The sequence below is a fragment of the Artemia franciscana genome, chromosome 14, assembly GCF_032884065.1.
Source record: "Artemia franciscana chromosome 14, ASM3288406v1, whole genome shotgun sequence".
Lineage (NCBI taxonomy): Eukaryota > Metazoa > Arthropoda > Branchiopoda > Anostraca > Artemiidae > Artemia > Artemia franciscana.
Window position 1 is genome coordinate 2944458 of NC_088876.1, and position 13297 is coordinate 2957754.

At 37.2% G+C, this 13297-nt stretch overlaps 1 protein-coding gene across 2 annotated transcripts in view; it reads left to right on the top strand.

Moving 5' to 3' along the window:
* The first annotated feature begins 429 nt into the window (after window positions 1-429).
* LOC136035184 (uncharacterized) overlaps window positions 430-13297 on the top strand; it is a 148688-nt gene continuing 135820 nt past the window's right edge. For both annotated transcript variants that reach the window (XM_065716758.1, XM_065716759.1), the window contains exon 1: window positions 430-556. In XM_065716758.1, coding sequence (XP_065572830.1) covers window positions 533-556 — 24 coding nt within the window. In that variant the 5' untranslated portion in view covers window positions 430-532. The remainder of the gene's footprint in view (window positions 557-13297) is intronic.

Here is a 13297-nt window from a genome sequence, read left to right on the forward strand (position 1 = left end):
TTGCCACGAACATAAGTCCTAGCTATTGATGACCCTAAGATAAATACAACTAATATTTAATCAGACACTAACTATTTTAGAACTCGATTTGAAAACAGGTGTTTCTGAATCTGGAAACAAAGGGATGAAAAAATGAAAGAAAAAGGATATCGATGTTTTCCTACCTTGACAGTTTGTCTTCCCATTTTTTTCGAAAAAATTACTTTTTTGTAAAAAAGTGCTGCTTTGAAAAAAGTACCACTTTGATAAAAAGTGTCTTTTATGTAAAATAGTTTTACATTTCATGGAAAAATGCCATTTTCAGAAAAAGTGCCAAAAGTGGCACGAAAGTGTCACTCGTGGCAACGCTAATTTCTAGCTTAAAATTTTGCAACATTAAAATTTGTGTCATACATTCTATCGTGTTTCATATCAAGTTAAGGATTTCATTCATCCTCACCATCATCACAATAATAAATATCTTTGGAGTTTTAGCATTTGTTTGGAATGTTACAAAAATTTCGATTGGTTCGAGGCCTTCAATGAAATCTTGATGGATTATTCAAATCCTATGAAGGTTCTGAATTATTTCAGTTCTTTTCTTATTTTTACTCAATTATAAGTTATTTATCTTCACGTATTTTACTGGTAGCCTAGGCCTATTTGCCAGGTTTTAATATCAACCTAGGCCTATAGGCCTAGTATATCCTTAGTGAAAGTAAAAATCTAGAATTTTACCATTATTGCTTAGGCCTATAACATCCGCTTCTCAACCATTCTTATTGAGGATGCCAACTGTGATCTTCCATAGGGGAAATGAGAGACAAGCTCTAGGTCAAGATGTCCAGTAATCTAGACCTATGTATTAATAACATGCTAAACTCTCATTTCATTGCTAAAGAGCAGAGAGTATTAATTATAGGCTAGGCTAGGATTATATGCCCCTATAAAACCAACTGACAGAGACAGTAAGGGTGTTCTTCTGCTTGTCATTGTGCTATGATCTTACATCTTTTGACAAAGAATGCTTAAAACTGAATTATCAAGACTAAGAGCTTAGAACAGCACTTCTTGTGCTGTTCTTTTGTAAACATCTTTCATCATTTTACTCTGATCAGTGGTCTAAGAACAATGATGGGTATATCATCAATGTCCTCTGATCATTGTTCTATCTGGCAGAAAAACAGCATTCTCCACACTTCTTGCTAACATCAGTGACCTGTAAGATCTTAGGTCTTACATTATGATGGATAAGGTAAAAAATTTCATAAATCAGCATTAAGATTACACTTTTACAAATCTTATGTCAATGAATCAATCAATCAATTAATCAAAACCAGCATAATAGTCTCTTTTAGCCAATATGAATGAAGGTTAGTAGAAATAGGGATAGATGGTATCCTAGCCTCTGTAAATTTGTTGTAGAAAAAGAAAATGGTTACAGACTGCTGTCATTTAGTAGATATAACAATCTAGTTATAACCAATACAGTGTTTGGTCATAAAATGGCCCATTAGTTAACATTGTATTCATATGATGGTAAGACAGCAAACCTCATTGATTAGCCTATGTTATTTTAAACTGTAGACTAGCAAGATCAATACAAGATACTATACAGGATTGCTGCTATTGAGTATATAGGAGTGTTGTTATTGATGGAAAAGAATTCCTATCTAGTAGTGTCTAAGGTTAATTAAAGCTGAAATATTAGAAGGGTAACTACCTTCCAGGAAATTATGATATTGGTAGACCCAGGGATGAGAATCCAGGAACAGTTGAATACTAAAATAGAGAGTTTAAAACTTGACAAATAGAACATAGATAGAATAAATTTAGGAAAATAATTTGTGAAGTTGCTGCTGGTGTTTTAAGGAAGAAAGTTTAGAATGTTAGTGAAAAAGCTGTATGTTTAATAGAGAGGAGAAGGGGCTTGCACAAGAATTATCTATGTGATAGATCATATGAAAACAAAAAGAAAGTAGAGAAAGCATTAAAATATGAACTAGGGAGGTGTGAAGTGAAGGCCATAGATAAAATTGCCAAGGATCAGGAAGATCTTTGGCTATATTGTACTAGCTGTGTTGCATTTTTATAAGCTGGCTTTATATTGTATTGATATAAACTTATATCAATCAAACTATTGTATTGATATAAAATTATATTGTTAAAGATATAAACAAGCAACAATTATTGATGAAAAAAGAGTTAAAGAAAAAAAGAATTAAATGCTGACCAATGCTACAGAATAGAAAATCCTTCATTTGCTCCAAGTTGCAATTTAAAATAATTTTAAGGTAAGAGAGACAGGCAGGGCATTTTCAGAATGTGCTGAACTGGATAGAGTTACAGGAAAAGATATAGAGGAAAATAGAAAAGTCTGTGGTACCTTGGATGTGAAGGAAGATTTACTTTGTGATGAAGAATTGGGCTAGTTACTAAAAGGATTAAAAAATAATAAGGCTCTAGGTGCTTATAGTGGGGTAAATGAGCTTTTTAAATATGGTGGTTATGAGCATGAGTATGGCTAAATGTGGTGGTTATGAATATGATTTTCAAAAAAAGGAATACCTAGCAATTCTAGAAAAATCTTAATTAAACCCCTATTTAGGAAAGATGAAAAGAATGAGTGTTGTAAATATAGAGGTATTAGCCTAGTTTCTGTAGGTAGCAAATTACTTAGTATAAGGATACTTCTTACCTTACCTTAAATCACATTTACAGCAAGATAAGGTGGGCTGCATCCTCCTGTGGAACATCTTGCTGTTGAATTGATGAGGTGACACAATTAGTGGGTGTGATGGGATGTGGTGTCCCACTGGTACTTCCATTCTGCATTATTTTATTCCAAATCGACTGCATTTTTGAAAGAATTAATTAATTCACCAGTGACAGTCTCATCAGAAAGACTGTTCCAAGTTGGGACAGCAAATGCTGAGAAAAAGTTTGTCCTCTCTCTGTGTCTAGAGGGCTCCTATTGCAGCTTCATTGAGTGGCCTCTTGTCATAGTGGCAAGGGAGGGAGTAAAAATGGAGTTGCCATGTTATTTTGGTGCATTTTCTTGACAAAAATGACATCTCCTCTGTGCTGCTAGTAAACCAATGTGGGTATCTTCAGGTGATGCATACATTCAGAGTAGGGAAGCTGTTGGTGTAGGGCACAAAGCTTAGTTGCTCTTCTTTGTATGCTCTCTAGGGTTGCCACATCTCCCTTATATTGAGGATTTGCAACAGGGCAGCCAAACTCTAAATGTGGTCTTACAAGAGCATTATATAATTTTCTTATTATCAGAGGATGGCATGATGATGTGGTTTGTTTAATTAATCCCAGGGCTCTGTTGGCCTTAGCAACTTGTTGCATACTGTGCTCAAGGAACTTAAACTTCCTGTCAACAATCACCCCTAAGTCTCATTCACTCTCAACAGCCTCAACTTGGATACATGTGCCAGATTTATCCAGCATAAAATATGAAATCTGATTGTTGTCTGGACCCATATGAAGGACTTTGCATTTTGATGGGTTGAATTCCATCATCCAGGTGGAAGGCCATAAGGAGAGACCATGCAAGTCATTTTGCAGGGTTCCATTGGCAATTGCAATTAGATTGCTGTCATCAGCATAGAGAGTGATGGGCTCTTGTAGAACATCCTCAAATCATTAATATATATATTGAGAAGAGGGTGGGGCCAAGGATGCTTCCCTGGGGTACCCTGCTTAGAACTGGTGCAGATATGCTGTAGACAAAGTTTTAAGAAAAAAAAAAATGCAGTTTTAAGAAGGGTAGAAAATGTGTTGACCATATTTTTACTCATAGGTTAATAATTGAGAAGTGACAGAGTCATCAAACACCTTTAGTCCTCTTTTTTTATAGATTATGAGCAAGCATTTGATTTAGCTGATAAAAGAGCTTTAGGAAAGGTCTTATCCTTGTATAGTGTATCAGTCAAATACATTGAAGTGATTAGTGCTATGTATGGGTATAACACTGCTGTGGTTAAGGTAGGAAATGAGGCTAGTAGCTGGTTTTGTATTAACTCAGGAGTTAAGCAAGTTTGTGTCCTATTCTCATATATATGGATAATTTTGATGGACAATTTTCTTAAGCAAGCACAGGAAAGGCAATGGGAGAACCCAGAATCAAATGGGGAGGAAGAACTCTCCTGGACTTATATTATGTTGATGATTTAATCATCCTAAATGAAAGTGTGAGCTAAATGAATGGACTTTTAGAAGTTTTGTAAGCTCAGGGTGCTAGAATAGGTTTTGAAAATTGATGTTTATAAGAATAAGTTGCTAAGGCTAGGATAAATGAAGATGAAAAGTTTATATTGGGTAACAAAAAGGTCAATCAATTGGACAACTTCTCTTACCTTGTTAGTATGACAGTGGTCAAATATGGCTGTGAAGCATAGATGCTCCAAAAAACAGAGGAATATTTGCTAGATGTTTTCCAGAGAAATTGCCAATGGATTGTTTTGGGTACCTGACTGACTGACTGTATTTCAAACTGTAGGCTGTACAAAAAGTGTGGTTCAATCCTGCTTTCTTGGACTATAATGAGAGAAAAGTTGAGATGGCTAGGGCAGATTCAGTGGATGAAGTATGACAGATTGCCAAAGATTGGTCCTTTTTGGCCAACTGTCTAGGGCTAAATGGAAAGCAGGTTGGTTTTGCATAGCTGTGTTATTATGCAATTATGCATAGCTGTATTCAATTATAATTATGATTATATAATTATAATTATAGCTGTGTTCATAATTCAATTATGCATAGCTGTGTTGGCCTCAGGAAGCTTGGTGCTGTAGTGAGTTGTTAGCAGTAGTAATAGTAGTAAATTCAGTTTCACTGCACTAGACTCAGATTTGGATGTACCCATGAGAGTTTTTTCTATGATTTACACTGCATTCAGGATAGCTTATAATTGTTTGTCATCACTGACAACCACTGAAGCTCATTTCTAGGTAATGAAAGAAAATGTTTTCCAATGATTGTCAGTAATGAACATCAACATTCATTACTGCTATTGATTGTAATGAGCCATAGGCTATTCAGTGCTGGGCTGAGTGCCTTGTACCAAATTTAAGATCTTATGTAATAAAGTAATATTTTCCTAATTTAGGCTGAAGATTAAAATGTGTATCCATGATTAGGCCTCACTGATGAAAATCACCTTTGATTGTTAGTGTTTTATATGGTCAAAATATCTGAGCTAATTTCTTACTTCTTAAGAAAACTTAGACAAATCCAACAGTAAAACAACCCACTTTTTAGATAGTGTAGAATTTGGAATAATTCTTATATTCAGACCCAAGCACCTATAATATAAAACACACAATAAGCAAAGCAATTGATAAACAAAGCAAAGGCTTGGACATCTCACAAGCAAGTAAGCATAGCACAAATGGGGGCAGGCATGTAATACTACATCTCCCTTCTTCATGCCTAGGCTTATGTAGTCACAGGCTTTAAAGGTCTAGTGTAATGCATTTGCTGAGGGCTTGTGACAGAGGTTGCAGATAGGCCTGAGGTTTATTGGGAGTGTGATATGGCAGCGTTTGATGGGGAGTGGTTGCTTCTGAGTGGCAGTGGCCTCAACTTAACAGCCTCATGGCTCCAGCTGGAGAGTGCAGCTTGGATGCAGAGCTGACCCCTGATGGTGTGGCTTCTGTGTCTGATCTTTCACTGTAATCTCTATAGTCAGTTTGTTGCTGTTCCTTGATGTTTGGACAGAGAAGGGTAGATGATGTTTCTGGTAAGGTTGAATCTGGTAAGGCACTGGGATATTAGAGCCAGGTAGGTAGTAGACAGTGAGGTTGTAAGGCTGGATTTGGATCATTATTCTCTGTATCCTGGGAGGGGTGCTGTGTAGTGGCTTTGAGAGGATGGTTTCTAAGAGGCAATGATCAGTTGTTATATTGACATTTCTGCCATATATGAAGTGGTAGAAGTGCTTACATCTGTAAATTATTGCATAAAGCTCTTTCTCCAACTGGGAGTAATTTTGCTCTGTTTTGTTCAGGGCTCTTGATGCATATTCAAATATATTGTTGTTGGCTGAGATCTCTGTTCCTAGGCTATGGCACCAACTTTAAGTTCAAAAGTTCTGCAGCTATGGTTGAAAAATGCTAATCCAGACACAATAGATTCCTTGATATCGTTGATACACCCAGGATGATTATTCTGGAGCTTCCTTCAAGGATTCTTCCTTCAATAGGTCTCTTAAGAGTTTGTTTTTGGATGACTGTTTGGGGATGTATCTTGATAGGAAGATCAGCATTCCTAACAGAGTCTCTAGTTCTTCTTTTTTTTTTTTTTTATTCAGGCATTTCTTTAATGGCCTGTAGCTTTTCAGGATCTGGTTTTATGCCATCTTTGCTAATCTTGTGGCCAAAATAGCTTACTTTTTCCAGTCCAAACTGGCAGTTGATTTTGTTGAGTTTTATGACCAATTTTTAGTCCTACTGAAGGACTTCTTTTAGCCTTTCATCATGCTCTTTCCAAGTTCTGCCATAGATGAGAAGACCATTAACTAGTATGCAAAGTCCTTTGAAACTATTCAATGCCTGCTCCATTCTCTGCTGGAACACATCTTGCACTGATATAAAGCCAAATGGGTATCTCTTCCACCAGTAACATCTGTAGATTGTACTAAATGTTGTAAGGTAAGATGCTTTTTGTGACAGCTATAGTATCCAGTATCCTGACCATGCATCAAGATTAGAGGAATATGCATCTCCATCCAGGTTGCTTATGACATCATTAAATGTTGGGATCGGGTAAAGTAGTTGTTTAATTGCTTTCTTAAGATTGACTGGGTTGATACAAAGGTATATGCTCCCATCTTTCTTCTTGACCATGACCATCACATTTACCCATTTAGTAGGCTCAATGACTTTTTTGATGATGCCCAACTGTTCTGAAGATACAAGCTCATTCTTGAGCTTACATCTCATTGCTATGGGTATCTTTCTTGCTGGGTGTACTTTGGTGTGGCATTATCTTTTAGGTGTATTTCACAATCTTCTGGAAGCATCCCTATTCCTTTGAAGACATCTTCATATCCTTTTGGTGTGCTTGTTGACTGGTCTGTTTGTATTGGAGCCTCAATGTTGAGGATAAGCTTGACCAGATTCAGCTCCTGGCTTGATTTTATCCCAATAATAGGGGTAGTTCTGGATGCAACCACATAGAATAGCTGGGGCTTGCTGTGCCCATATTTGTATCTGCACTGCAGTTTGCATGTCCCTAGGGAGGGTATCTGGGAACTACAGTAGCTGGTGAGTCTATGGTTGGTTGTCTGCAGTGTGTGCTGGAGTTTGAGTTGCCTGGGAACTCTCCACTGGGTGAGTGCTCATTATGCAGATTTTCGACAAAATTGACTGCTTTGCTCTTACAAACTCTGGCAAAATGGTTGATTTTCTTGCACCTCAAGCAAGTTTTTCCTTTTACAGGGCATATATAGTTTATTTATATTGTCCACAACAGAAGTAGCACTCTGGAGTCTTAGCAGCAGACCTCTTCCAGTTTTCTGATACAACATCTACCTCTTGTTTTGTATTTTGTTTCTCTTCAAACATTTTCAGTTGTGCTTGGGTTGTTTCATAGGCCTGGCAGTTTGTTGTGGTCCTTTCAAGTGGCAGTCCATCTCCTTCTGCCAAAAGCTTTTTGCAAATTATTGCGCTTTTGACACAACACACAATCTTGTCACAGCTCATCTCACTCTTATTATTGTAGCTGCAGGTTTTGATTAGAATCTTAAGTTCAGTTATGAATTCATCCTCGTTTTCTGTATCCAATTGGTCCCTTCTCTGAAAAAAAAAACAAGACTTGGTTTTGTTCTGGTGCAGCATAATCTCAAAACTTTTTAATGTATGGAATAACTTTGTTTGTCTCTGTTGAAAAGTTCACCTCCTCTATCTCCAACCCAGATGAGGAGGTGTGCACATTGGACCTTTTCTGCTTTTCCAGCTAAGGGACCATCAAACCAGATTCAAGCACCTATGATGTAAAACACAATAAGCAAACCAAAGCAAAGACATGGACATCTTGCAAGCAGGTAAGCATAGCACACATGGGGGCAGATGGGCAATACTACAGATAGTATAATCAAGATTTTACAATGAGTTATATGCTGAAGTGGTGTGTTTACTGATTATGAGTTTACTGTCCAATTACTGGTTATCTTACCCTAGGGCTTCAATTAGAGAAAATGTAGATTAATGAAAATTATTAAATTTTTAAATTAGTCTGGTCCAGGTTGCTAGCTATAAGATGCAGTTAGGTTTATTATAGGGCAGGAATGTTAACCTTATCTGAAGCAAAGAAAATAATAAGCTCATGAAACACAATAACATAGGCCTCTTCTAAAGGAAACACAATAATAACAAAAGAAGCAATACTATTCAAGTCTCTAATCAATATCCTTTCCAAATGTAATGGTTGCTACTATGACAATGTATGTATGTATATATTTTTTCCCATCAAAAGAAACAGGTGGAGTATAAGATACAAAAGCAAAAAACACACTACAAAAGAATGCACAAACACAAGAAAAATAAAGAACAAATGGATATCTAACTACAAAAAAACAAAACCTATTGCCTCAAAATAATTGCCCAAGGATGAGTAACAATAATAGAGTTATATCTGGCAATCTGGGCTATGATCGCTTCATTAGGGTTGATAATCCCATACCGACTTGTCACAATACGGTTACTTGTCCATGGTGGAAGCCATAAGAGGTACTTTGCATATTTATAATATGTACACCGCAATTCTTTCTTATCTTGCTTTTGGAATATCCTGCAAAAGGGACTTAAATACAGATAATGGGGTAGTGCCACTGCATTATACAGATGGGCCAAAATCCGCCAATCAAACTGACGCTTATAAACTACAACACGGCTATACGCTAAAGAGATCCGTTTCTGTAGATGACTCTGCAAAAGATGTTTCAAGCATGGACCAACCAATAGGGATCCCCAAAGAAACTATGTGTTCAGCAAGCCGAACAGTAGCACCACCCAGCCTAACATCAACAGCAGACCCTTGCTTAGCATTAAACAACATCACATCTGAATTCTTTTCATTAAACTGAAGGCCTATTTTTCCTTATTCTACTTGTAACTGGATAAAATTCTCCTCTAAACTGCAAAGGAGGCAGCTCAGATTAATTACATCATTTGCATAGCTTATTAACGATAGATCAATCCCTCTCAGAATGTATGTCAGATTTGACTGAGATTGCGGTTTGACGATGCTGTTATTAAATGCGGTAGGTGATGTCAATGCACCCTGCCTTACACCTTTTTTAACGGGAAGCACCGGGTTATTTGTCAGGTTTAGTGTTGTCGGTAGCTTAAGCTTAGCTTTTAAATTTTGATACATATCATATAAAGGGTTTATCATACTTGGGTCAACACCTGCTTGGCCCATATCTAAAATAACTTGCTCATGAATTAGTGAATCAAAGGCCCTTCTGACATCATGCGCAGTGAGAGCTATGCTCTCACCACTTTTCTCAGTATCTATCAAGGCTGAAACAAGAGCGGAAAGAGTATGGCCACAACCTAGACTAGGCTGAAAACCGAATTGATGGTCTGGAACTGTGCATTTTGACCGCAGTTCATCAACAATAAGTGCCTCAAATAGCTTATTAATAAACTGTAGCCACAGTTATAGGTCGGAATGATGAGCACTGGCTAAGTGGCTTTCCCTTTTTAGGCACAGGCGTTATTATTCCTATTGAAAAAGAATCAGGCACAATACCCAGGTTAAAAATCATTTGAAAAAGCAGGGCAATGTGCTCAAGGACTTGTTTTTTGTTTGTTTAATTTCTGCTTATTTTTCAAACAATGCCAGGAAATTTGCCTCCCCCTCAATGGAGAATACCCCCCCCCCCCCACAAAAAGTTCTCCCATGGAAATATTCTCTTCCGCAAGTCACCCCCACATAAGTCCCCCCCCCCCCACACACGCATAATTCCATCTCTGCTAAAAAAATTCTTCCCAGCAAATGTCTTATGGATGATTCTCAGTGAACAATTCTCCTTAGCATACTTTCATTTAAAAAAAAGTCTTATTTTTTTTTTTACTTAATTCCTGCTCATTTTTCAAATTATGTCAGAAATCCCCTCCTCCATGGAATTTATTTCCTGAAAATCTCCTTCCTCCCAGTTGAAAGTTTCTCCCATGGAGAATTTCATCTATGAAGAAAAATTATTCTTTTATGAGGGGGCTGTGCCTTCCTCAATACCCCACCCTTCACACTAAAGTTTTAGTACCTTTAAAAAAGCTTTTGATTCTAATTGAACAGCCATTGTGTTTCAGGAGTTGTTCTTAAAGAATTGGGGGAAAATATCAAACTTAGTGTAAAGGTTGGGGTAGTGAGGAGAGGGTAGCCCCCCTCATATATTGAATAATTTCTCTTCATTTAAGTTACAATGTTGCTCATTACTTTCAGTTGGAAAACTTTTTTTTTGTTTGTTCAATTTCTACTTATTTTTCAAATAATGCCAGGAAATTTACCTCCCCCTCAATGGAGAATACCCTCCCCCCCAACAAAAAATTCCCCCATGGAAATATTCTCTTCCGCAAGTCACCCCCACATAAGTCCCCCCCCACACACGCATAATTCCGTCTCTGCTAAAAAAAATTCTCCCCAACAAATTTCTTATGGATGATTCTGAGTGAACAATTCTCCTTAGCATACTTTCATTTAAAAAAAAGTCTCATTTTTTACTTAGTTCCTGCTCGTTTTTCAAATCATGTCAGAAATCCCCTCCTCCATGGAAATTATTTCCTGAAAATCTCCCTCCTCCCAGTTGAAAGTTTCTCCCATGGAGAAACTTTCTTTTATGAGGAGGCTGTGCCTTCCTCAATACCCCACCCTTCACACTAAAGTTTTAGTACCTTTAAAAAAGCTTTTGATTCTAATTGAACAGTCCTTGTGTTTCAGGAGTTGTTCTTAAAGAATTGGGGAAAAATATAAAATTTAGTGTAAAGGGTGGGGTAGTGAGGAGAGGGTAGACCCCCTTATATATTGAATAATTTCTCTTCATTTAAGTTACAATGTTGCTCATTACTTTCAGTTGGAAAACTTGTTTTTTGTTTGTTCAATTTCTACTTATTTTTCAAATAATGCCAGGAAATTTACCTCCCCCTCAATGGAGAATACCCCCCCCCCCCCACAAAAAATTCCCCCATGGAAATATTTTCTTCCGCGTCACCCCCACATAAGCCCCCCCCCCCCCACACACGCATAATTCCGTCTCTGCTAAAAAAATTGTCCCCAGCAAATTTCTTATGGATGATTCTGAGTGAACAATTCTCCTTAGCATACTTTCATTTGAAAAAAGTCTTATTTTTTTACTTAGTTCCTGGTCATTTTTCAAATCATGTCAGAAATCCCCTCCTCCACGGAAATTATTTCCTGAAAATTCCCCTCTTCCCAGTTGAAAGTTTCTCCCAAGGAAAATACCCCCATGGAGAATTTCATCTGTGAAGAAAAATTATTCTTTTATGAGGGGGCTGTGCCTTCCTCAATACCCCACCCTTCACACTAAAGTTTTAGTACTTTTAAAAAAGCTTCTGATTCTAATTGAACAGCCCTTGTGTTTCAGGAGTTGTTCTTAAAGAATTAGGGGAAAATGTCAAACTTAGTGTAAAGGGTGGGGTAGTGAGGAGAGGGTAGCCCCTCTCATATATTGAATAATTTCTCTTTATTTAAGTTACAATGTTGCTCATTACTTTCAGTTGGAAAACTTGTTTTTTTTTTAATTTCTACTTGTTTTTCAAATAATGCCAGGAAATTTACCTCCCCCCTCAATGAAGAATCCACCCCCCACAAAAAATTCTCCCATTAAAATATTTCTTCCGCAAGTCACCCCCACGCAAGTCCCCCTCCTGGGGAGAAAAAAATTCTCCCCAGCAAATTTCTTATGGATGATTCTGAGTGAACAATTCTCCTTAGCATACTTTCATTTGAAAAAAGTCTTATTTTTTTTACTTAATTCCTGCTCATTTTTCAAATCATGTCAGAAATCCCCTCTTCCATGGAAATTATTTCCTGAAAATCCCCCTCCCCCCAGTTGAAAGTTTCTCTCATGGAAAATAACGCCATTTAGAATTTCATCTGTGAACCCCCCCCCCACCATAAAAAAATCCCCCTGACAATTCAAAAACCCACAGAAAATTTCCTCTAGACAATTCCTCTTCTACTTCTCCACATGTAAAATTGAGTCTCCAAAGAAAAAGTAAGACAAATACAAAGAATTTTGTATTGAAATTCTTAAAAATCATTCCATGTAAAGTTTCCCCTGGAAAGTTCATCTTCTGAAACTTCCCTCCCCACTGAAAATCCTCCTTCCTGAAAAATGTCTGTATTCTTCCCAGCAACAATATAAACAATGGGCAAAGTTCATAACTTAACAGCCCTTTCCCTGGGGGTGTGGAGGCATGTCATCCCCAAAGGTATAGGCATTGGACTTTTCAACTATGCTGATGGCCATTTCAAACTTCTGATTTGATAACTTTGGGGAAAAAAGGGGGATGAGAGCAGGGCTATTTGCCCTGCAATCTTTTTGGTCACTTCAAAAGGGTACTAGAACCTTGAATTCCAGTTCAAATGAGCCCCTTCCTGATCTTCTAGGACCATTGGTTTGATGAAAATCGCCCCCGGGAAAAAACAAACAAAAACTTGCGTCGGGGATCTTTCATCTGGCAAAAAATACAAGATTCCACATTTTTTCAGATAGGAGCTTGAAACCTCTAGAGTATAGTTCTCCAATATACTGAATCTGATCCCGTGATTCTCATTAAGATTCCTTGACTTATTAGGAGTGTTACCCCCTTTTCTAAAAATCAGGCAAATTCTTTTTGGCTTGTAGCTTGTGAAGGGTAGAATTAAACTTAGTGATTTTTATACATTTGAAATTAGCATAAAGAGCCAAATCTTTTGATGTATCAAAATTCTGCTTTTAGAGTTTTGTCACTATTGGGCCGAGTTGTCCTTATTTACAGTTCATTACCACGTACTGTTTGAGATGCTGTAGTTGTTGCGCTTTTTGTATGGTCTCTTAAATTAAATTTAAGAGTTTCCTTGTTGGATATTCAGAGTCACTTCCAGTTCCACCGTATTTCAACCTTAATGAATCAAAACTAGCCTCTGGCTTTGCAGTGCATACCGTTTTTTGCTAAATGTATGCTCTAAGCAAATGTAATTATTTCTTAATTATTTGTTGTGTAAGTTTTCCAGAAATCATCAAAACTGAATAAATCTCATGACAATCAATTAAAATAGCAGCCCTGTAGACTCAACCTTT